This window comes from Prinia subflava, chromosome 3 (genome assembly GCF_021018805.1).
Source record: "Prinia subflava isolate CZ2003 ecotype Zambia chromosome 3, Cam_Psub_1.2, whole genome shotgun sequence".
NCBI lineage: Eukaryota > Metazoa > Chordata > Aves > Passeriformes > Cisticolidae > Prinia > Prinia subflava.
Genome location: NC_086249.1, coordinates 107424114 through 107445547, shown reverse-complemented (window position 1 = coordinate 107445547; position 21434 = coordinate 107424114). Strand labels below are relative to the sequence as shown.

At 57.7% G+C, this 21434-nt stretch overlaps 3 protein-coding genes across 7 annotated transcripts; all 3 read left to right on the top strand.

Annotated features, from left to right (window-relative positions):
• Positions 1-1093: 1093 nt before the first annotated feature.
• On the top strand, positions 1094-8455 carry LOC134548474 (hemoglobin subunit beta-like). Of its 5 annotated transcripts, XM_063393356.1 has the most exons (5): positions 5668-5741; positions 6698-6826; positions 7312-7422; positions 7514-7736; positions 8273-8455. In XM_063393356.1, the coding sequence occupies exons 3-5, from the start codon at positions 7331-7333 to the stop codon at positions 8399-8401; spliced, it is 444 nt and encodes a 147-aa protein (XP_063249426.1). In that variant the 5' UTR covers positions 5668-5741; positions 6698-6826; positions 7312-7330; the 3' UTR covers positions 8402-8455. The 5 variants fall into 5 exon arrangements, with proteins under 5 accessions (XP_063249427.1, XP_063249424.1, XP_063249426.1 ...); XM_063393357.1 differs by lacking the exons at positions 5668-5741; positions 6698-6826 and adding an exon at positions 1094-1225; XM_063393354.1 differs by lacking the exon at positions 6698-6826 and having other exon boundaries at positions 5546-5741.
• Positions 8456-11193: 2738 nt separating this feature from the next.
• LOC134548473 (hemoglobin subunit beta-like) lies at positions 11194-12604 on the top strand. Its single transcript, XM_063393352.1, has 3 exons — positions 11194-11356; positions 11463-11685; positions 12389-12604. Exons 1-3 carry the CDS (start codon positions 11265-11267, stop codon positions 12515-12517), a joined length of 444 nt encoding a protein of 147 aa, XP_063249422.1. The 5' UTR covers positions 11194-11264; the 3' UTR covers positions 12518-12604.
• Positions 12605-14314: 1710 nt separating this feature from the next.
• LOC134548472 (hemoglobin subunit beta) lies at positions 14315-15828 on the top strand. Its single transcript, XM_063393350.1, has 3 exons — positions 14315-14483; positions 14584-14806; positions 15637-15828. The coding sequence occupies exons 1-3, from the start codon at positions 14392-14394 to the stop codon at positions 15763-15765; spliced, it is 444 nt and encodes a 147-aa protein (XP_063249420.1). The 5' UTR covers positions 14315-14391; the 3' UTR covers positions 15766-15828.
• The last annotated feature ends 5606 nt before the right edge of the window (positions 15829-21434 follow it).

The following is a 21434-nucleotide window of genomic DNA, read 5'->3' as shown; positions in this document are numbered from 1 at the left end:
CCAGTCCCAGGGGAGGATTGGGAGCACAGGAGGAGCTTGCCTGGAGCACACCTGGCTCAGCACCACCTCCCTGCCCTGGGCTGGGCTGGTCGGGAGGACGCTGCAGCCCCAGCCTGGCTGGGCATCGTTATCCAGTCAGGATGTGGGCAAGAGCCTGGCTAAGGCTGGACAGGGCTTGGAGCAGCCTGGGCTAGTGGAAGTGTCCCTGCCCACGGCAGCGGGGTGGAAAGGATGAGCCTTAAGGTCCCTTCCAACCCAAACCAGTCTGGGACTCCACAATTCCAAGATTCCAATTACAGAATGTTAAACATTTCAAGGAATTCTATTCATTCTGAGGAAGGCTTTATCATGCTGTGTCCTGGGTAGAAGCAAGACATGGGAGTGCAAACAGGCCCCTTTCCTGAAGGGGATCTGCCCCTGCCATGAATATTCCATGGCATTCGGGAGAGCAGCCACTCTGCCTCATGCCTCAGTTTCCCCACAGGGAGGTCTGCCTGTGGCCAGCACGGGGGTGGGGGGAGCAGGGGGGCCAGGGAGGATCGATCCCCTGGGAGCTGTTCTCCGGGTGGAGGAGGAGGAGAAGGTGTGAAATTCCCTCTCTTATGGAAACAGGAAAGGTTTCAACAGGAGCTGGCATCGGGCACAGGCCCTCTCCCCATGCTTGCAGCAGGGCAGCAGGAAGGAGGAGGGAGAGGGGCTGCACCTCGGGAAGGTCCCACCACCCCTTTGGGAATGCTCCCGAGCCTGCCACGGGCTCTGCCCCTCGGGCACAGGAGGGTCCCGAGCCCCTCACTGACACAGGAGTCCGCAGCCCGTGCTGGGGAGTGCCCTCCTGGTTCTGCTGGGAAAAACAAACCATAAATTTGAAAAGCTGGCTGTTTTCCCCGGCTGCCACTCTGGCTCAGCAGAAATGTTTTCTGCTGTGTCAGAGCATGACTCAGCAGAAAGGGGACACTGCCCTGGGGCCAGGGGCTGCCTTATCACTGCCCACAAGGCTCCTGTTTGTGCCATCCCGGTTATCAGCCCGTGCCCGGTGGGGCCAGGCCGGCACCGTGACTCAGCACCGGAGCCTGTGCACACTCATCCCACCAGTGTGTCCTGGGAGAGCCCACAAACATCCCCAAAACTGCAAAGAACAGGCTGGAGTGCTGGGCATGGGAGTGAGACCCCTCACCTCGACCTGAGCCTGCTCCTGACCCGGCCTCAGAGCCCCCTTTCTGCCTGGGTGTGTGAGGAGGAGCCCCAGCCAAAAGCACCCCCTGGGCTGGGCTGTGCCAGGGACGTGCCCTGACCCCATCCCAGCTCCGCTGCTCTTTGGGGGTTCTGCCCAGTGCCTGGTGCTGGGCAGAGCTGAGCAGGCAGAGCGAGGGACCCCAGGCCAGCCCTGACCCTGCTCCCTGCCCCAAGGTTCAGTGCCTCACCTGGGGCAGGGGGGAGCTTCCTCCAGCCCCCAAACAACCGCCCAGGCTCTGCAGAGGGATTTCCCCAGGTTCCACCCCATTTTCAGAGCCACTTGAAGAAGAGGCTGGTGCAGGTTGGGGTCAGATCTGGAGTCAGGTCAGGTCTGCCTTCCTGAAACCAGCCCCAACACAGGAACAGGTCTGGCTCCATCCATGGCCAGCTTTAAAGGCTGTAAGGGCAGAACAAGACCCTAAGAGATGTTCCTGACCCAGCTGGTCCCATGCCATGAGCAGGAGGAGAAAAGTCCTGGATGCCCCTGGAGCCTTCCTCGCACACAGGAAACCTTTGGTTGCCCCAGGACTGTGAGGTCTGGGACAGCTCTCGTGGTTCCCTGACAATGCTGGGACTTTTTGGGGAGATCTGTGATGCAGGGAACCTTCTGCAAAGCAGTGGGAGGCAGAGCCAGCTCAGCCCAGGGCAGGTGCAGTGCTGGGAGCATGGGTGACATCCCTCAGAGCTCACCTGGGCTGGGACAGAGGATGCTGGAGCCTCGCTGAGGGAGAGCAAGGCCCTTACTGAGGGGGCTGGGGTTTACCTGGCTGAGGTAAATAAACAATAAATAAATAAACAGCCTAAATAAACAACATTTGTTACCTGCTGTGCCCCCTCTGCTGCCAGCACAGGCACAGCCTGGCGCTGTTCAGGTGCTTTTCCCTCAGCACCCCTGGGCTCAGCCTGTGCAGAGCCCTGGGCTCGCTCAGCGGCCACAGGCAGGGGAGCTCTGGGGAGGGGAGAGCAGCCCAAGGCTACAGGAGCAGAGGGAAGGGCAGAATCCTCTCCTGTGTGAATCCTGCCTGTGGGCACCAGGCAGAGATGGAGGAGACCCTGAACCCCTGTGCTGTAACAGCTGTCACCCCCCTGAGAGAAAAACACGACAGGAAACCTCGGTGTGCCCCAGGGACAGGAGAGGAGAAGCTCCAGGGAGAGCTCAGAGCCCCTGGCAGGGCCTGAAGGGGCTCCAGGAGAGCTGCAGAGGGACTGGGGACAAGGGCTGCAGGGACAGGAGCCAGGGAATGGCTCCCAGTGCCAGAGGGCAGGGCTGGATGGGCTCTTGGGAATCAGGAATTGTTCCCTGGCAGGGTGGGCAGGCCCTGGCACAGGGTGCCCAGAGCAGCTGTGGCTGCCCCTGCATCCCTGGCAGTGCCCAAGGCCAGGCTGGACACTGGGGCTGGAGCAGCCTGGGACAGTGGGAGGTGTCCCTGCCATGGCAGGGGTGGCACTGGGGGAATTTCAAGGTCCCCTCCATGACTCCGTGGCAGCACTGCACTGGGGTGGCTGATGTGGTGACGGAGGTCTGTCCATCCGTCTGTCCCCGTGTCCGTGCAGCCCCTGGCGTGGCCCTGCCCGAGTCCAGGAGCCAGAGGTGCCACCGGGCCGGGCTTATCCCGGGCTGCAGGCGGGAGGGGCCGGCGCTGCCCGCGGCGATAGGGGGGCGGCAGGGCGGGGGTCCCGCTGATAGCCCGGGCCGTGCCGGGCCGTGCCGGGCTGTGCCGGGCCGTGCCGGGTGGGCCCCGGGCTCTGCGGGGCCGGGGCACGGGCACGGCTCTGATCCCTCTGCCGCCCTGGCCCCGCTGTCCTGCCCTCCCCTCCTGCCCCCCCCCGAGCTGTCCCCGTGTCCCCAGCCCAGGGCTGGGGCAGCCGCAGCCCCGGTCCCTCCCGTGCTGGGGGATGCAGCCCCAGCCGGGGCAGGGGAGAGCCGGCCGTGGGGGAAACCTGTGCCTAAGGGAGCTCGTCCTGCAGGCAGCTGGTCTGGAAAGGAAATGCTGCTTCTGCCCGTCTCTGCACGGTTCTGCCCGAGCTCTTGTGGTGGGAGATAACTCAGAAACAGTTTCACCAAAATTTAGCTTTCCCCAGACACCCTGGCTCTCATGCTCACTTTGTGTCCCTCATCTGTCACCACACTCAGCTCTGGGCACTGGGGTGGCTCTGGGCACATCCTGGTGGGTCCCTCTGCAGGGACACAGGGACAGGGGTGGACAGACAGCGTGGGGACAGGTGTCCTGCTGTGCCCAGCAGGTTCTTGGTGCACTTCTGCTGCATCCAGCCCCATCCCCAAGCAGTGTCCCCCGGGACCCACATTCCAGATTTCCTGTGAAATTAAAGCAATGCAGTGAAAGGCTCCAAGTCAATTAAAACGTGTTTGAATCAGAAGTGAGGCCCGTGTTGGGATTCTAGGGGTGACCCTGTGCAGAGCCCAAAGCTGGACCCAATGGTCCTTGCAGGTCCTTTTTCAGCAGGAATTTGCCCATGGAAAGGGAGCTCAGGCCTTGGCAGGGGCTGCCCAGGGAGCTTTGGAGTGCCCATCCCTGCAGGTGTCCCAGGAAGGGCTGGAGGTGGCCCTGAGTGCTCTGTGCTGGGGACAAGGTGGGCCTGGGGCACAGCTGGCACTGCCTGGGCTGGGAGGGCTTTTCCAGCCCCAGGGATCCTGGATTCTGTCCCTTTCAGCTCAGGATATTCCATGTTTCTATAATTACATGGCATGAAGGTCGAGCTGGAACAGTCAGAGCAAGGGGTGCTCCTCAGCTCTTGGAGTCAGACCTAAAAGATACCAAGGGTTAAATCTGGAGCCCGAAATGAGAGAATTTTGTTAGGGGCAGAGAGGAATTCCTTTTGCCTCCACTGTATTTCCCCTGATAGGTACAGCAGAGGAACAAATAGGAATGTCTGTGCTGAGAGCAGAGTGCCTGGGGCTGCAGGAAACAGCTCTCCTTGAGGGGATGACATCCAGCTCTCTGCTCTAAAATTCCAACCTGCCTGGAGTCTCCACTGTGGAGCCCCCACGCCTCTGCTGTCTGCGGTGTCTCCCAGTATCCCTGTCCCTTCCAGGGAAAAAACTGCATTTCCAGAAATTCTTTTCTACCAACCAGGCAGCAACCAGTCCCAGCCAGGGAAAGTTGTTCAAACCGTGCTGATTCAGACACACTCGTTGCTGCATTGCCCTGGATTCATCACTGACCACATCCTGAGTGGGTTTAGGGCAGCTGCTCTGCCCCTTTCCCTGAAGTCTGGGAGCATCTGGCTTTGCTCTGCTTCTCTGAGCACCCTGTGCCAGGGCCTGCCCACCCTGCCAGGGAACAATTCCTGATTCCCAAGCTCCCATCCAGCCCTGCCCTCTGGCACTGGGAGCCATTCCCTGGCTCCTGTCCCTGATCCCTTGTCCCATATTTTTCCAGGGGTTCTGATACCCCCTGCTGCCCCAAGCACCATCTGCAGGGTGTCTGCAGTAGCAGTGTGGTGGTGGGAAATCACCTGTGACCCCCATCCAACCCAAATGGGCCAGCGGGGACCTGTGGGGCAGGATGGGCTGGGGCTGATGGATAAATTCACAGGGTGGCTGCAAAAGGCCATTGCTGTGACAGACCCTCCCCATGCACAGGCCACAAGAGCCTAATCCGATTAAGTGGCTGATTCACCTGCTGTTACTGTGCCCATCTGAGGGGATTTAGAGGTTAAAGAGCTGCTGTGGGGATAAAACCAACCATTAAAGGGATCAATACAGGACAGCAGCATGGAATGGGCCTGTCTGAATGAAAATTACTTCTGCCTCTCTTCCTCCTATTTCCTCTGCCTTCCTCCTTCCCCCTCAGCTCTTTATGGCCATCATTAACCATCCATGAAAAGTCATCCTGCTCCCACACCAGCAAAACCAGACCCTGAGGGGTCACAGCGTGGGTCCAGGCCTGCAGGCTTCTCACCACAAGCCATGTCTCTCCTGTTTTCAACAGACTCCAGAAACCCAGCACTTATTAAGCACATTTAAAAAATAATATTAATGCTGTAGTTAATACTCTCCTTCAGCCTCTGTGTTTGATATTGTCCTGCCTGTCCCAGGCTCACCCTCCTGCTGCCCTGAGCCCTGAGCTTTTCCCTGCTGCTGGTGCAGATGCAGCAGGAAAGCATCATTATCTTTTCCCTTTTAAAGTTCAGCCTTGCGGAGCTGGAAATGAATCTCCTATCAGAGACGAGGCGAGGGCATTGCTAAGAACAGCCCCAGATGCAGCCTGGGTTTTAATTTCAATGCCAGGGAATTCAGGCTGCAGAGAAGCAATAAAAGCAGAGGCCACTGAGGCCATTTCTTGTCCTCCCCAGCTGGGGAGCAGCTGCCAGCCAGCGCTGCCCGGCTCACGTGATGGGAATGTCTGCCTGGGCATTTATTGCACACATTCACATATTCACACATTCCACTGCACTCTTTGTAGCTCTGTGGGATGAATTTGGACAGCTTCTGGAGCCCTGAGATCTCTTCAGGAGCCCGGGTGTGTCGTGTCTCTGCTCTGTAGGTGAGGAGCTCCTGCGGCCGGGCACCTGCGATACCTTTATCTGCCCCTCACAGCCCCACTGCCGGCTATCAGAGCCCGCCTGGCTGCTGGAAGGGCCTCTCCCACGGCCCAGAAAGGGAAAAAAAAAGAATAGTGTCTCATAGAACCCTGTGGTGAGGAGCTAAAATGTGACTACAGATGTAAATCCCCCAGCAGGATCACGGTGATGGGCTCGTGCCACTGTGTCTCCAGGGAGATCACAGAATGCCAGACTGGTTTGGGTTGGGAGGGACCTTAAAGCTCATCCAGTGCCACCCCTGCCATGGCAGGGACACCTCCCACTGTCCCAGGCTGCTCCAGCCCCAGTGTCCAGCCTGGCCTTGGGCACTGCCAGGGATGCAGGGGCAGCCACAGCTGCTCTGGGCACCCTGTGCCAGGGCCTGCCCACCCTGCCAGGGAACAATTCCTGATTCCCAAGATCCCATCTAGCCCTATGTCAATGTGAAGCCATTTCCCCTTGTCCTTTTTCTGCCTCCCCATGTAAAAAGTCCTCTCCAGCCTTCTCAGATCCCTAGACCAGTATCAGTCTGTGCTTGCAAGATTTCAGAGGTCTGGATGAGACTTGTTAAACTGCCCACAGACAGAGCCAAAGCCACAGATTCAAACAACCATGGAATGTTTTGGGCTGGATAATCACCCAGTTCCAGCTCCCTGCCATGGGCAGGGACACATCCTGACAGACCAGGCTGCTCCAAGCCCCCTCCAGCCTGGCCTGGAACAATTCCAGTGTCCATGGTTTTGTCTGGGTGCCTGACACCTCACTCATCCTGGCTGTGCCTGTCTGAGTGCGGGAGCACAGCTTCACTGCAGGCCTGGAAAGCAGGAAAACGCCTGTGCAGGTGACAGCCAGGGCCAAACAAAGCCTGCAGCCAGACCTGGTGGGGATGGATGTTGCTGATCAGGCTGTGACACGGCAGGGTCCTGCTGTCCTTGTGCAAGGCGTTGAATTCCCAGCAGGGAGAGACCACCGAAGGGTCCCACTGACACCCGTGGGCAGAGCAGAGGAGCCTGTCCGCAGCTGCAGCCCACCCTGGCATCCCACACAGGTAATCCTGGAATTAGGATTGCAGCTGGGGAGTGACCTCTGCTTCACTGGCACCATCCCTGCAGGTGTCCCAGCCAGGCTGCACAGGGCTGGGAGCAGCCTGGGGTAGTGGAAGGTGCCCTGTCCATGGCATGGATGAGCTTTAAAGCCCTTCCCAACCCAGACAATTCCCTGATCCTGAAGCCCCTCTGAGGGGCCTGTGCCTGTCGCAGGGATGGGTGGAATGTCCGTGCCTGTGGTGAACAGGCAGCAGGGCCCAAGCAGAGGGAGATAAGAGGGCCCTGAGCAGGCCTGTTAAGGGACTCACAGGGCTTTCCTCGAAGACCACACCTCAGTGCAGAGTGACCACACCTCAGTGCAGAGTGACCCCTGCCTGGCCAGCCCGAGCCCGGGACCCCCGCCCCGGCCGATGGCCCTGGGAGGGGCCGTGCCGGGGATAAAAGCGCGGCGGGCTCTGGGCTCAGCTCCGGCTCTGTTCCCCTGCAGCCCAGCCAGGCACAGCACCATGGTGCACTGGACAGCCGAGGAGAAGCAGCTCATCAGCGGCCTGTGGGGCAAGGTGAACGTGGAGGAATGCGGCGCCGAGGCCCTGGCCAGGTGGGTGAGCCCCGGAGCTGTCCCTGCCCGCGGGGCCGGGCTGTGCAGGAGGGTGACCCGCGTGTGTCTGCTGTGCCCCTTCTCTCCGCAGGCTGCTGATCGTCTACCCCTGGACACAGAGGTTCTTTGACAACTTCGGGAACCTGTCCAGCCCCACTGCCATCCTGGGCAACCCCAAGGTGCGTGCCCACGGCAAGAAGGTGCTCACCTCCTTCGGGGAGGCCATCAAGAACCTGGACAACCTCAAGGGCACCTACTCCAAGCTGTCCGAGCTGCACTGTGACAAGCTGCACGTGGACCCTGAGAACTTCAGGGTGAGCTGTCCTTGGAGCTTCACCCTCTGCCCCTCCTTCCTCAGACCCCCTCGGGGCCTGGGGGAGTTCAAACAGGCACCAATAACTTGTATTTCAGTTACCAAACAGGACGTGGCTGGCTGGAGAGGGAACTGGGGCAGGGGAAGGTTGGGAATTCGATAATGTGGGGTAATACCAGGCTCCAGGCTGCAAGCACAAAGTTGGTGACAACTCAGGGAGATGCTCTAAAACTCTGGGGACTTGTGCAGGCACAGCTGGAGAAAAGGAGCAGGATGTTGGCCTCTGCTCCAGCCTCTGTTTAAGCCTGGCTTTGGGGGTGTAGAAGGTGGACCCTCTGCTGAAGTAGGTGTGGGGCTTCCCAGCAGAAAAAGGAAAGGCAGAGAAATGTCTGGAGGCTGGAAGATGTGAGAGGAAGCAGGGATGGAGCAGCTGGATGGATTCAGGAGCACAGGACTCCTGTCCTGCAGCTGGCAGACCTTCCCTGGGGTCCCCTGGTCCCTGCTGACCTGAGCTCCCTCTTGCCTTCCCCCCTGCAGCTCCTGGGTGACATCCTGGTCATCGTCCTGGCCACGCACTTCACCAAGGACTTCACCCCTGCCTGCCAGGCCACGTGGCAGAAGCTGGTGGGGCTGGTGGCCCACGCCCTGGCCCGCAAGTACCACTAGAGCCTCGGGAGGCATCTGTGTCTGTGACAGGCAATAAAAACACATTTTCTGCAATTCTTTGTGTTCTGTGTCTCTGCGGCTGCCTGTGGGCCCTGGGGTATTGCAAGGATATAAATTTGTAGAGATTCACTGATTAGGCAGAAATTTACCCCTCCATAGTTTGCTGCTGATGTATTAAGTTGATCAAAAGCATTTTCTGCATCAGTGATGAAAACTGGTGCAGAGTTTGAAATCTGAAATGTGTAAGATCCCAAGAGCAGGGGATGAGAGCAGCTTTCAGACAGGATGGGTTAGAGCCTTTTTTGGCTCAGTGGAAGCACATCTTTTCACTGGAATTGAAAGATTCTATGTAAGCATCTCAGTTCATCAATGTTTTGTCCAGGAACAGCCTAAAAAGCGACAAGGAGAGACATGTTGGTATCTCAGAATGCTGACACCCTTGTTTTGCACGATTTAGGAATAAATATTTTGCCTTTCTCCTGATAGAGCAGGGATTTGCACTTAACCCCTCCATCCTGCACAGCCAGGCAGGCAAAGGTCCAGCCCTGCTGGCAGCACCGAGGGGCTGGGTGAAAAGAATTAGGAAACAGGGCCCAAATGTGAATCCATCTTCCCTGCAGCACAGCTTCTCCTTCCACCCAGAAAATGGGCATTTCAGCAGGATTGCAGGGGGTGGGACCACTATCAACATCCAGTTCCAGTTCAAACCCTGGAGTTTTCCAGCACACAAAGCTGGGTGGTGGGTGCACCCAGCAGCACCCCCAGGCCTGTTGGGGTGTCCAGGGCTGGTCCCAAACCAGCCCCAGAGCAGTGGCCGGGGACCTCAGCAGTGACTTTCCATCTCAGTGTCCACCTCTTGGTCATTCTGTGGCTCCTCTCCTATGGACACATCCCAGTGGTGATGGGGAGCACGTCCTGCTCTCTGGCCAGCTCCTGGAAGGTCCTGTTGCCCAGGGCTAGGGAGAGTGACAAGGCTGGGGTGCCTGTCTGGGTCACACACACACACAGAGGGTGTCCCACTCTCCCAGGGACAGTTGTCCCTCTCTGGTGTGACAGAGCAAGGGCACCACCACCAGCAGCCCACCCAACACAGGAACAGGTCAGGGGAGCAGAGCAGAGCCCTGGGTGGTGGCTGCCCCTGGACCCCTGGCAGTGCCCAAGGCCAGGCTGGACACTGGGGCTGGAGCAGCCTGGGACAGTGGGAGGTGTCCCTGCCATGGCAGGGCTGGCACTGGGTGGGCTCTGAGGTCCCTCCTAACCCAACCCTTCTGAGATTTTAAAACAGGAGCAAAGACACCCTCAGGACGTGCTGGCTTAAGACACACGGCCCTGCATGTCCTGGAGGAGAGCAGAGGTTGGCCTGGCTCCAGAGCAGAGCTGGGCACAGATGCCACGGCTGCTGATAAGGGCTCTGTAAAGCTTGGCGGGGACACTGCTGCAATCAGGGACCAAGAAACTCTGCTTGGGGCAGGAAGGCTCTCACTGGAGCTGCCTTTGGGATGGTTTGTCTCCAAAAGGGAAGGCTCTTGTCCATGGAAGGGGGGGAAACTGTGTGGCCAAGACTTGAGCAACCTGGTCTAGCAGAAGGTTCCCTGCCTAGGGCAGGGGGGTGGAATGAGATGATCTTGAAGATCCTTTCCAACCTAAACCATTCCACGATCCTGTGATTCCGGGAGCTGGGAGATCTTCCACCCACACCAGTGGGAAGAGCCAGCTGGAAGGAGGCTCGAAGGAAGGGTCCTGAGCATGGTGAAACCCACCCCAGGCTGAGAGCAGGGCCTGGTTTTCTGTCTGGGCCAGCTGGGGATAAGCTGTCAGGTGTTGCTGGGGTTGCACTGGGGGAAAGGAGACCTCCCTTTGACTCTGCAGACCACAAAGAGCTACAGAAATTGCCCCTGTTCAGCACACTGAGAGGATCATTTCCCCTCCCAGCCTGTGTCCCAGAGAGCTCCCTGAGCAGGCAATCCCTGTGCTGGGAGCTCAGCTCCCAAAACCTCCCAGCCAGGCTGCTGCCTCCAAGGCAGAAAGTGGGGAATTTTAAAACATACTTAAAATTAACTCTTTCTTATAAAAATGACTGAAGCACCAGGGCTGGGACTGTCTGGGCTGTGCTTGCCTTTGGTTTTTGCCAGGTCCCACAGGGCCCAGGAGTGCTCAGAGCTGTGCAGTCCTGCCCAGGCTGTCCCTGCCATCCTCCCTGGCCCTTGGGGGCTGTGTCACTGACGTGTCATGGACCAGGGGCCACAGCTGCAAACAGCCTCTGGCACAGCCCAGCACAGCAGACTTAAAATTTCTCCATGGCTCAATAATCTTCAAAGGCAGAAGCCCTTGGAATTCTTTCTCAGGGAGTTTAAACTCGTGTTTTTAGCTGCTAAGTGCTCTGGGGCACGGATGCAGCTGCTGGAGAGGCTCTCGGGATGCCCAGGGAAGCAGTGCCTGCCCTGCCAGTGTCCAAGGCCAGGCTGGAGAAACCGGGGACAGTGGAAGGTGGCAGGGGGTGGCACTGGATGGGCTTTAAGGTCTGGGATTCCATGATTCCATGTGCCCAGCACCCTGAGGGATTCCCCTGGCGGGAGGGGACACATGGATCCCCGGCAGGCTGGAGCCGTGGCGGCAGCCCCCCTGTGCCCGGGGCTGAGGTGATGCCTGTCCACTCCGAGGCTGAGGGGAGAGGGCCTCTCTCCCCCTTGGACAGCATCCAAGGGCGCTATCTTCCCCCGTGCAGCCCCGCTCCCTCCCCGGCCCCGAGCTGCGGCTCCGGGAGCTGAGATTAGGCCGGGCCGTGTATAAAAATCCCTGGGGCAGCCTCGGAGCCACGGCCTTGGCCTCGCTCAGGGCAGCCCGGAACCCCTCTGCCGACACCATGGTGAACTGGACAGCCGAGGAGAAGCAGCTCATCACCGGCCTCTGGGCCAAGGTCAACGTGGCCGAGTGCGGCGCCGAGGCCCTGGCCAGGTAGGTCCTGGCAGCTGCTCAGCTGCACCTGCACGGGGAAACCGCGGCAGTTCCACTGGGACACGGATCTGACTGTGTCTGTCTGTGCCCCTCCACCTCTCCGCAGGCTGCTGATCGTGTACCCCTGGACACAGAGGTTCTTCGCCTCCTTCGGGAACCTGTCCAGCCCCACTGCTGTCATCGGCAACCCCATGGTCCGTGCCCACGGCAAGAAGGTGCTCACCTCCTTCGGGGAGGCTGTCAAGAACCTGGACAGCATCAAGAAATGTTTTGCTCAGCTGAGCAAACTCCACTGCGACAAGCTGCACGTGGACCCCGAGAACTTCAGGGTGAGCCGCGCTCAGCTCCAGCCTTGGCTGGGCAGAGGGCCTGGGCTCTGGAGGTGCCTCAGGGGTCTCAGAGGGGTCTGACAGTCAGGGAGACCTCGAGAGAAACCCTGGGGCTGCCCTGGGCCTGTGCAGGGTAGGGCAGTGGAGGGGAAAGGAGAGCAGAGAGGCGTTATGGGGCTGGGATCTGGGAGAGGAGGCAGCCAGGCAGGTGAGGGGAGTGGGGAGAAATGCAGAGACAAATGTGTCTTGGTCAGAAGAAACATCGAGAGCAGGCAGAAGGGAAGGAACTGAGACAGGATTTAGGGGGAAGAGCTGAGCTTGGCTATGAGAGAGGGGTTAAACCAGAAGGGAAGAAAAGCACAGCCCCTTTGGCAGGAGGTTTCTGAGCCCAGGGACAGCCAGGGTGGGTAGGGATGGAAACCAAGGGGTAAATTCAGTAGAAGCTGAGGGAGGAGAGTGCACAGCAGGCAAAGGAAGGTGCTGGGGGGAGACCCAGCACCCCCAGGGATCCCGGTGCATGCCAGACCATAGGCTGTGCCTGGTGCCCTGCACAGGGCAGATAGAAATCTGAGATAAATCTGAGATAAATCTGAGGTAAATCTGCTCCTTGCTCTGCTGTGAACTCCCCAGAGACCCGAGTGGGGCGGTGGGGGGGGATGCGGGGGCAGCACCAGCTGACAGCTTCTTCTCCCTGCACTGCCAGCTCCTGGGTGACATCCTCATCATCGTCCTGGCTGCCAACTACGGCAAGGACTTCTCCCCCGCCTGCCAGGCTGCCTGGCAGAAGATGGTCCGTGCGGTGGCCCACGGGCTGGCCCACGAGTACCACTGAGCCTCCTGGAAGCTCCTGCCTGCAGACGCTCCCGGGGAATCCTCCCCGGCTCCTGCTGGCCTCTAATCAAATAAAGAACAGCTGCTCCAGCCACCAGGACATGTCTGGTTCCTTGTGGGAACGGGGAGGGAGGGACAGGGGGGACAGGGGAGGAAATGCTCTCAAACATGGGACAACACGAGCCACGACCTCGTTCATGCAAGTGAAACTTGTCTAAGGTGGAGATCCCGGGGGAATGTTCAGCACAAAACCCAAATAAACACTAAAAATTACCAACAGAAACACTCTGGCACTTTTTGGAGACATCAGGCAACATTGCTTGGTTTAAAGTTTTGAGACTGTCACAGAGCGAGTGGAGTGGAACTGCACAAAAATGTGCAGTGGGAGATGTGACAGGGAGATTGGGGCCATGGCTTGTAACTTCCTGCATGTGGGGTTTTGTTGGCTTGGGGGGGTTTTTAAGTCATTGTCATTCTTAGAGTAGCAAAGGCAGAATGTGACAGACACAACCATCAAGACTCAATTGTGTGGGGCCTGGAAGAACCTGGGGGTTGCATGGGGCGTGGGGCTCGTGTAAGGAGTGCCTGCCCATGGCAGGGGATGGGACTGGGTGAGGTGTGAGGTCCCTTCCAGCCCAAACCAGTCTGGGATTCTGTGATTCCATGGAACACCACAGTGTTGATTCCAGTGTTACCCCCCAGCCTGACCAGGGTCCTTTGGCCAAGCCCCCTCCTGCAGTGAGCAGGAACAAACACAAACACTTTGCTCCAAGGTGATCCAGACCCCTCAGGGCATTCCTGTGCCCCACGAGCTCCATCCCTGTGCCCTGCACCCCACCTCCAGCTGGGCACAGGAGCAGAAGAGCAGCCCCAGGAGACCCAGCTGCCTCTCCCACTTCTCAGGAACACCACTGATCATCCCTGGCTCAGGCACTGTCTCAGGCTGCACATCTGTGCAGATGTTTTTTCTTCCTGGAAAGGGTGCCCAGGCCTTGGCAGGGGCTGCCCAGGGAGCTTTGGAGTGCCCATCCCTGCAGGTGTCCCAGCAAGGGCTGGAGGTGGCCCTGAGTGCTCTGTGCTGGGGACAAGGTGGGCCTGGGGCACAGCTGGCACTGCCTGGGCTGGGAGGGCTTTTCCAATATCAGGGATCCTGGGATTCTGTGGGCTCCCAGTACTCCCAGTGTTCCCACCTCTCCTCATGCCCTGTGAGCCAACACCCTGCAGGCAGTTGGTTTGCCCTGGGTTTTAACATCTCCTTTCCAGCCATGCCTGAGCTTTGCCAAGAACTTCCTTGAGACAGGAGCTCCCTCTTGGCTGCAAGGCCTTGCTGTGGTTTTAGCAGTGTCATCCTGAGGTTAGTCAAACTCTTAAAGAGCTGATGGGAAGCAAAGGGAGAACCCAAAGCCCGACAGGTCCTGCAAGAAGAGGAGAAGGAGAAATTGGTGCATTCCGAGGGAGAATCCAAGAGCCCCAAGGCCACATCTCCTGCCTCAGGTGTTGGCACCATCCAAGGGCACCAGGGCTGGCACCTTCCCTGGGGAGCTGCTGCAGAGCTTCCCCGGAGCCGTGCTGGGGCTTTGCCTGGAGATAAAGCCACCCTCCAGCAGGGCTGGAAATCAAAGACAGGGAGGGCGTGTGTCCAGCCAAGCCCTGTGCTGCATCTGGGCACCCTGCCCTGGGGCCCCACCCTGATGCCGGGTCCCCTCCCCTGGGGTGCCGGGGCCCCCGGGGGCGGCCAATGGAGGGGTGCAGGGGGCAGGGGAGGGGCCCGGAGCAGGGGATAAAAGCGGGGCGGGCGAGCGGCTCCGCAGCGTGCCACCCTTCGGAGCAAAGCCCAGCGTTCCTCCGCAGCGCCGCAGCAGCCTCGCCGACACCATGGTGCAGTGGACAGCCGAGGAGAAGCAGCTCATCACCGGCCTCTGGGGCAAGGTCAACGTCGCCGAGTGCGGCGCCGAGGCCCTGGCCAGGTAGGTCCAGCTCCCGGGAGCCGCTCGGCTGCACCTGCACGGGGAAACCGCGGCAGTTCCACCAGAACGTCAATGTGACCGTGTCTGTGTCTCTCCGCAGGCTGCTGATCGTCTACCCCTGGACCCAGAGGTTCTTCGCCTCCTTCGGGAACCTGTCCAGCCCCACTGCCATCCTTGGCAACCCCAAGGTGCAAGCCCACGGCAAGAAGGTGCTCACCTCCTTCGGGGATGCCGTCAAGAACCTGGACAGCATCAAGAACACCTTTTCCCAGCTGTCCGAGCTGCACTGTGACAAGCTGCACGTGGACCCCGAGAACTTCAGGGTGAGCTTTGCCCCAACCTGCCCCTGCCCCTGATCCCACCAGGAGAGGGATTCACCAGGCAGGGCAGAGGGAGAGGGAGAGGGGCTGGGGTTGGCTGAGGGGGAGATGCAGAGGGACAGGGAGGGAAGGAGCCAGTGCAGCCTGGTGAGAAGGGGCTGTGTGGAGGGGCAGGGGAAGGCGGACAGGGATGGGAAGGGGAGGATGTGGTTTCAGTGAGAGAATGGAGGGGGAGAACAAAGTGAAAGCTGTTGTTGAGCAGGAAAAGGTTTGAGCCAAGGGGGAAGAGAAGGAGCAAGAGCAAAGTTTGGCACAGAGGAGAACAGAGAGATGAGTGAGGAGCAGGAGATCGCAGCTGGATGCCAAAAGCAAAAGAGGATCTACAGAGAGAAAACTGTGGCTGAGAGTATCTCAGTGGGGAATGAACCCCAGCATTTGTCCCTGGGCTGGGGCTGGCAGAAACCCTCCTGTGCCAGCATGAGCTCGTTGTTTGTTGCCAGAGTGCTCTGCAGGGCCAAGGGCTGGCTCCTGCTGTGCTGGGAGCTCAGCTGCGTCTTCTGCCTGAGAGAAACTCCAAAACCAAGCCAGAAGGGACATAGAGAAAATTAGTCCAAAAAAAACTCTGGGGAAGTTTTGGTTACTCTTCCCAAACAGTAGAAGAACCTGAACCTTCAGGGTAAGAGCAGAGACCGAGCTTGAGGTGCATCTTAAAAAGGACCTGGGGGAGGTTTTTAAGAGTGCAGATTTCCTGGAGGCTTCCCTGGGTGTGATGTGAGTGCTTGCGTGGGGACGTGCAGGGCATTGCTAACCCGAGGCTGCTCTTGTGCCCACAGCTCCTGGGTGACATCCTGATCATCGTCCTGGCCGCCCACTTCGGCAAGGACTTCTCCCCCGACTGCCAGGCCGCCTGGCAGAAGCTGGTGCGCGTGGTGGCCCACGCCCTGGCCCGCAAGTACCACTAGAGAGCCGCGGGGCCGCCCGCACGGCCAGCGCCTCTGACAGCCAAATAAAGCTCATCCTGTGAAGCTCCGTGCCTCTGTGTGTCCCTGCGGGCGTGGGGGGCGTGGGGGGCAGCTGGCCGGCTCCAGCAGGGTCGCGGGGAGCACCCCCTGCCTTTGTGCCGGGCGGTTCTGGTGGTTTGTGTGGGAGTTGCCTCTGGAAGTGGTGATTTCGGGATGCTGGGTTGATGAGGTCCTGCCACCCCCGGGGTCGCACACCGGGGACTTTGCACGGAGGAGCTACTCAGAATTTTAATGTAAAACCTGCGTGTCTGTCCTAGGGAAACTGAGAGGATTCATGTTTTTCTGGGGGAAGGATAAACAAATTGAAGACTTTAATCTACCCTGGCTCATCCCTGGCATAAAACCTGCCCAAAATCAGCTGAGTCACACAGGCCCAGCAGCCAGCTGGGTGGGGGCAGCTTTGAGATAAACATTTTGCTATCACGGCCTGTCCAGACTTTGTTTATTCACATCCCTCCCACCCTGCGCCGCCCACTCTGCAGTTTGGAGGGGCCTGATCCTGCCAAGAGCAGCGAGTTAATTTCCTGGATGTGAGTTTTGGGTGGGTTTAGGTGTCTGCAGAGCAGGACTCTCTCGGGTAGGGTTTGTTCTTGGCATGGGAAGCACATCTGAAGCGAGCGTGACGCGGCACAAGCCAGGCCTGGCTGCAGGGATGTGCTCACTCCTGAGGGAAAACGCTGGGCAAAGCTCTTCATGCCAGGGTTGCTGGCACCCAGGTTGCCCTGTGTCCTGTGTCTGCCTCACCCACATCTCTGGGCACCCCACTGCCTGCCCCTGGCCCACAGGAAGGTGTTAGGAGCCCCCTGTGACCCATAAATGCCCCCTCTCAGTCACGGCACCCAAGGGAAAAGGCATTTTGTTCCTGCTATCAAGGTGCACACTGAGAAGGAGAGAAGATGATTCTCAGCAAGTCCCAAAGGGTTTTTCTCCCTGCAGGGAGACTGGGCAGGCACAGAGTCACCAAACCCCCAAATATTTCAGGACTTTTCATTGGCCCCATGACAGATATGAATGGTTTCCTATGAACATGATTGTTCATGGACTTCAGGCAGAAATGAAGAAATGTTTGAATAAACAGATCTCCTCCTGCAGGTGGGGTGTCTGGGGGCAGGAAGGACAACAGAGCTGGAGAGGGACTGGGGACAAAGGATGGAGGGACAGGAGCCAGGGAATGGCTCCCAGTGCCAGAGGGCAGGGCTGGATGGGCTCTTGGGAATCAGGAATTGTTCCCTGGCAGGGTGGGCAGGCCCTGGCACAGGGTGCCCAGAGCAGCTGTGGCTGCCCCTGCATCCCTGGCAGTGCCCAAGGCCAGGCTGGACACTGGGGCTGGAGCAGCCTGGGACAGTGGGAGGTGTCCCTGCCATGGCAGGGGTGGCACTGGGTGGGCTCTGAGGTACCTCCCACCTCAAACCATTCTGGGATTTTCATGGTGGGCTCCAGGAGGAGAGCTGCCATCTCCCAGAGGAATCCAAGCACAGATCACAGCTGTGATTTCTATAATTGAACACTACTTCCCAATGTCTTTTCCTACCCATTTTGCCAAAGAGCAATCCTCCTCTCCTGAATTCTGCTCAGTCATTACTCTCTGCTGTTGTTGTGGACATTCCCTTCCTTTCTTTCCCAGGCAGCACATGTGCAGCTCATTCATCAAAGTTTTGTGATGCTGTGGCAGAGCAATCCATCATCCTGCTGGGGTGAACTGCCACCATTCCAGAGCTGCATGATGCAGTTCAGAGGGACTCAGGAGATTTCCATCTTTTCTAAATGAGACCTGAACCAAATTCTGCTGATTGCAACTCCCAGCATCTTTTAAAGGATTCTTATTCAAATGTTAGTCAGGAGCAGGTGAATCAGGGGACTATCAGGTGTAATTATTTTTATCTGGCCCTATCCCCACACTTATCAAAATTGCTGGAGCAGAAGAAGTCCCCAGTTCACTTCTTAGCACAAGCCAAAAATACTCTTTAAGCAGCTCTGTGCTGCCCCTGCCGGGGTTATTTTTCATGTATTTATAGGCACGGTTTTACACCTCCCAAGGGAATTCTGTCAGGAGTGGCAGCGTCATGGAGCATTTCAGGAGCCCGAGCTGGTGGGGTTGGATGCAGTCACAACATCGGCTGCCCCGGGGACGTGTCTGCTGGGATTGACACTGCAGGAAGGAGGGGGACTGACAGTGTACTGGCTCTGATGTTTAAAAGATGCTCCATCGCTTTTGAGAGGTAAATAAAGATGCTGCTTTCCCCGGGGACTGATTGGAAATTCCCGACTTGCCCAAGGAATCTGTGCTCCTGCAGGGACTATTTCAGGCAGTTTTTGGTGCCGTGTCACCTCTCAGAGGTATTTGGACAGAAAATCTCTTTGCCCGTGGCACAAAGGGATCCTTGCAGATTTCCTAGGATGTCTTTAATCCACACGGCCAGAGCAGGGACGGGACCAGCCCTGCTTGCTCCATTCCATGAGCCCCTTGTGCCGGGGCTGGCTGGGAACGGGATCGCGACTTTCCAGCCTCACTGCCACAATCTGGTGTCATGGCAACTGCAGAGTGCTGCAGAGCCCCTCAGAAACAGCAGGTGGATGTTAAAGATTCTTGATCCCACGGTGGCTTTGGAGAAAGGAAGGCTGGAAACCCCAAAGGGACTTGTCAGGGCTGATTTGCCTCCTCCTTCCTTTGTTCCACCCCCCTGCCTCCTCCCCGTTCTGTCAGTGCCCTTCTAGCCCAAATCCTGTGCAGCAGAGAGCCAGGCACGTGCAGGAATCACACTCCTGAGATGCTGCTGGGTTTCTTTCCCACCCCTCAGTCGTACCCCAGGTGCAGGAGTTCTCTGCCTGGCACAGCGGCCTCAGGACCAGACCCTTCTGCTGTTCCACTTTGCTGGCAGCGTTGTCATCGCGGCCCCCTCCACCTTCCTTTGCCCAGGTCAGGGGAGGGCTGCTGGGCAGACAGGACACCTCCTCCTTCTCCTCAGCCCTTCCCCAGCCCTCTCTCCACAAAGTTTTGCTCTGGGAACCCTTGACTCTAGTCAAGCATGAAGGAGAAGGGAGCACGAGGCTTTTGCAGTGAGTGAGTGACCAGAATCCCAGAACCGCTGAGGCTGGAAAATCCAGGGTCACAGAGCCCAGCCTGTGATGGATCCCCAGCTGGGCACGGCTGGAGGAGGTGACCTGTGACAGTTCTGGCTTCTTCTTCCCTGCCAAGGTCAGGGTGAATGACACACAGATAACGTAGGTGGATGTTTATTGTTTCTTGTTTACCAACTCACGAGCTGTGAGCTCTAAATAACGAGTTAGAGAATGCAGGTAAAATGGAGCACCTCTGACTCTTTCCAAGGTTATTTAAGCAATAATCACCCAATAACAAGGTGACATCTATATAATTTATACTTTTGACCCAATAATGACCACCCAAGGCCTGCAGTGCGGGCCTCTCTCACCCAGTTACAGAAAAACACCCAATCCCATGAAGAAGAATATGAAGAAGAAGGATGCAGACAACAACCAAAGTCCCTCATCTTGACTCACATGGCTGGAGGATGGGGCTTGTTCCCATTTTTACCCATTTTTACCAACACCACAGCAGTGGGTGATGCACAGAGTGAATGAAGCCACCGTCTTCTTTCTGTGGGATGTTGCAGAGGATGAGGATGCCTTGCTCGTCCGAGTTTGCACACTCAGATTCAAATAGTTAAATTATTTTCGTGCTGAAGGCCATTAGAGCATGCTGGAAAGCTGTCTGCTAATTTAACTTATCAAGCTAATTACTGAGCTGCTGAAGTGAGGAGTGGAGGTGCAGATGTCTGAGACGTGGGGCAGCTGAAAATACACCAATTCCATGTCTCCTGGCATGCTGATGAGTTTGGTCCCCAATTAAACAATGCCAAGTTCCCTGTTGACATAGACCAATTGAGTGTGAATTCCTTGAGTGCTGGGGGCTGGACAAGTTTAACTTCTCCCACACCAGCCCCTAAAAAGAGCAATGGGCAAGTCAGGAACCCATTAAATTCATCTCGAGGGGCATTTTGTAACTTGCTTTTAATTTTTTCCTTACAGCCCCAAAGGCCCCGTTCTGCACCCAAAGCTTGAGCCCTTTCTGTGATGATTTGTGAATTTTTATTCCACGGAGCACAGCATTTCCCGGGGGGCTGCAGGCTGGGGGTGCAGCCCTGGCTGACAGCTCTGTACGAGAGGAGCGCTGGGTCTGTGCACAGGCTGCCTGGTTTTCCTCACAGCTGCAGCTGCAGTAACAGCATTCCCGATAAGAATGATGGTTGCTGTGTATTTTCCCAATAAATATCGGCTGAACTGCCTGGCACTGGGAGCAGCTCTGGTTATAGCAGTGGCAGCAGCAGCTGGAGCAGTGAATGAACTCGGGAATGAAGGGGAACAAAAGTTCTGGGTTTGCCAAGGCCTTAGACCTGTAAGAGTGGTCTGTGCCCTCGGGGCCAGCGGAGGTGACAGATAAATTCTGGTGACTGCTGCTGTTCTGTAGCTCCTGGGAGCGCAGTTCCACAGTGCCTGTGCTGCACAGACACAAAACAGGAGACAACTGCAGCCTTTCCCCCTTTTCCTTCCTGAAGGCTGTGATGAGAGACAGCCAGGGGTGCAGGGGGGGACAGGGGGACCAGTGGAACCATGGAATAGTTTGGGCTGGGAGGGACCTTAAACTACTCTTGTTCTGGCCCCCTGCCACGGGCAGGGTCACGTTCTGGGCTCTGGAGCAGTCCCCACATCATGGATATCCCAAATCCCACAGCTAAATGCTTCTAATGAAATCCCTTTGTGGGGGAATGGGGGAAACTGGGGTTGCTGTAGAAGTCCTTTTGCTCTGCACTGACACCAGGGAGTGCATGGAGGGCACGGGGAACTCCCAGAGCTTGCACAGGACCCCAGGGCAGGCTCTGCACTGGTAACAGCTGTCCTCTGTGTTTTTGCAGGGGTGTTAAAACCTCAGTTCCACACAGAAATGTGCTCCCTTCTGCTGCAACCAGCTCTGTACAGCCCCCGAGCCCCCCGAGTGCCACCTGACTGTGGCTGGCAGGGCATCACTGGGGTCACACAGGGGTTTGGAGAGCACTCCTGCCCTCTCACCACCCTCACTGGGTGGTGGTGGGCGTGTGTAACTCATCTCTTGAGGTGGGAAACCTCATGAAGATCAGTCAAACCTGGTGCTCAACCCCAAGGCCCTGGGAAGGGTCTCAGCCTGTTGCTCATGCTCCTGGTGCAGCCTCTTTGTCCTGCCAGAGATGAAGCAGCAGATCCCACAGCAGATCCCACAGCAGATCCCACAGCAGATCCGGCAGCAAATCCTGCTCATCCTGCAAAAGATTTCACCCAGCTTGTAAAAGCAATCAGGACGTGCAGCAAAGCTTTGTGTTCCTGAGACAGCGGGATTGTGGAGTCCTGACTTGGCTGAAACAGCAGGAGGGAATTTCACCTTTGTGATCAGCTCCTGGCCAGGAGAAACCGAGTGAAAATCAGCCACTTTGAACTCCTGAAGATGAGCATGCTGGTGGAGCTGGAGGAGGTCTCTGGCTGATGAAGGGTGATGGGTTCCTTGCTGTGCTGGGCACAGGGAGCTCCCTGCTCACCTGGCAGTGGGATCCTGTGCTGGC

Bases quoted from the DNA above. Each gene is read 5' to 3' on its own strand.
- LOC134548474 (XM_063393353.1), top strand. From the start codon at position 7,235: ATGGCCCTGGGAGGGGCCGTGCCGGGGATAAAAGCGCGGCGGGCTCTG. The intron at 7,423-7,513 runs GTGGGTGAGCCC...TTCTCTCCGCAG, and splicing joins GGCGCCGAGGCCCTGGCCAG to GCTGCTGATCGTCTACCCCT. The intron at 7,737-8,272 runs GTGAGCTGTCCT...TCCCCCCTGCAG, and splicing joins TGGACCCTGAGAACTTCAGG to CTCCTGGGTGACATCCTGGT.
- LOC134548473 (XM_063393352.1), top strand. From the start codon at position 11,265: ATGGTGAACTGGACAGCCGAGGAGAAGCAGCTCATCACCGGCCTCTGG. The intron at 11,357-11,462 runs GTAGGTCCTGGC...ACCTCTCCGCAG, and splicing joins GGCGCCGAGGCCCTGGCCAG to GCTGCTGATCGTGTACCCCT. The intron at 11,686-12,388 runs GTGAGCCGCGCT...CTGCACTGCCAG, and splicing joins TGGACCCCGAGAACTTCAGG to CTCCTGGGTGACATCCTCAT.
- LOC134548472 (XM_063393350.1), top strand. From the start codon at position 14,392: ATGGTGCAGTGGACAGCCGAGGAGAAGCAGCTCATCACCGGCCTCTGG. The intron at 14,484-14,583 runs GTAGGTCCAGCT...GTCTCTCCGCAG, and splicing joins GGCGCCGAGGCCCTGGCCAG to GCTGCTGATCGTCTACCCCT. The intron at 14,807-15,636 runs GTGAGCTTTGCC...TTGTGCCCACAG, and splicing joins TGGACCCCGAGAACTTCAGG to CTCCTGGGTGACATCCTGAT.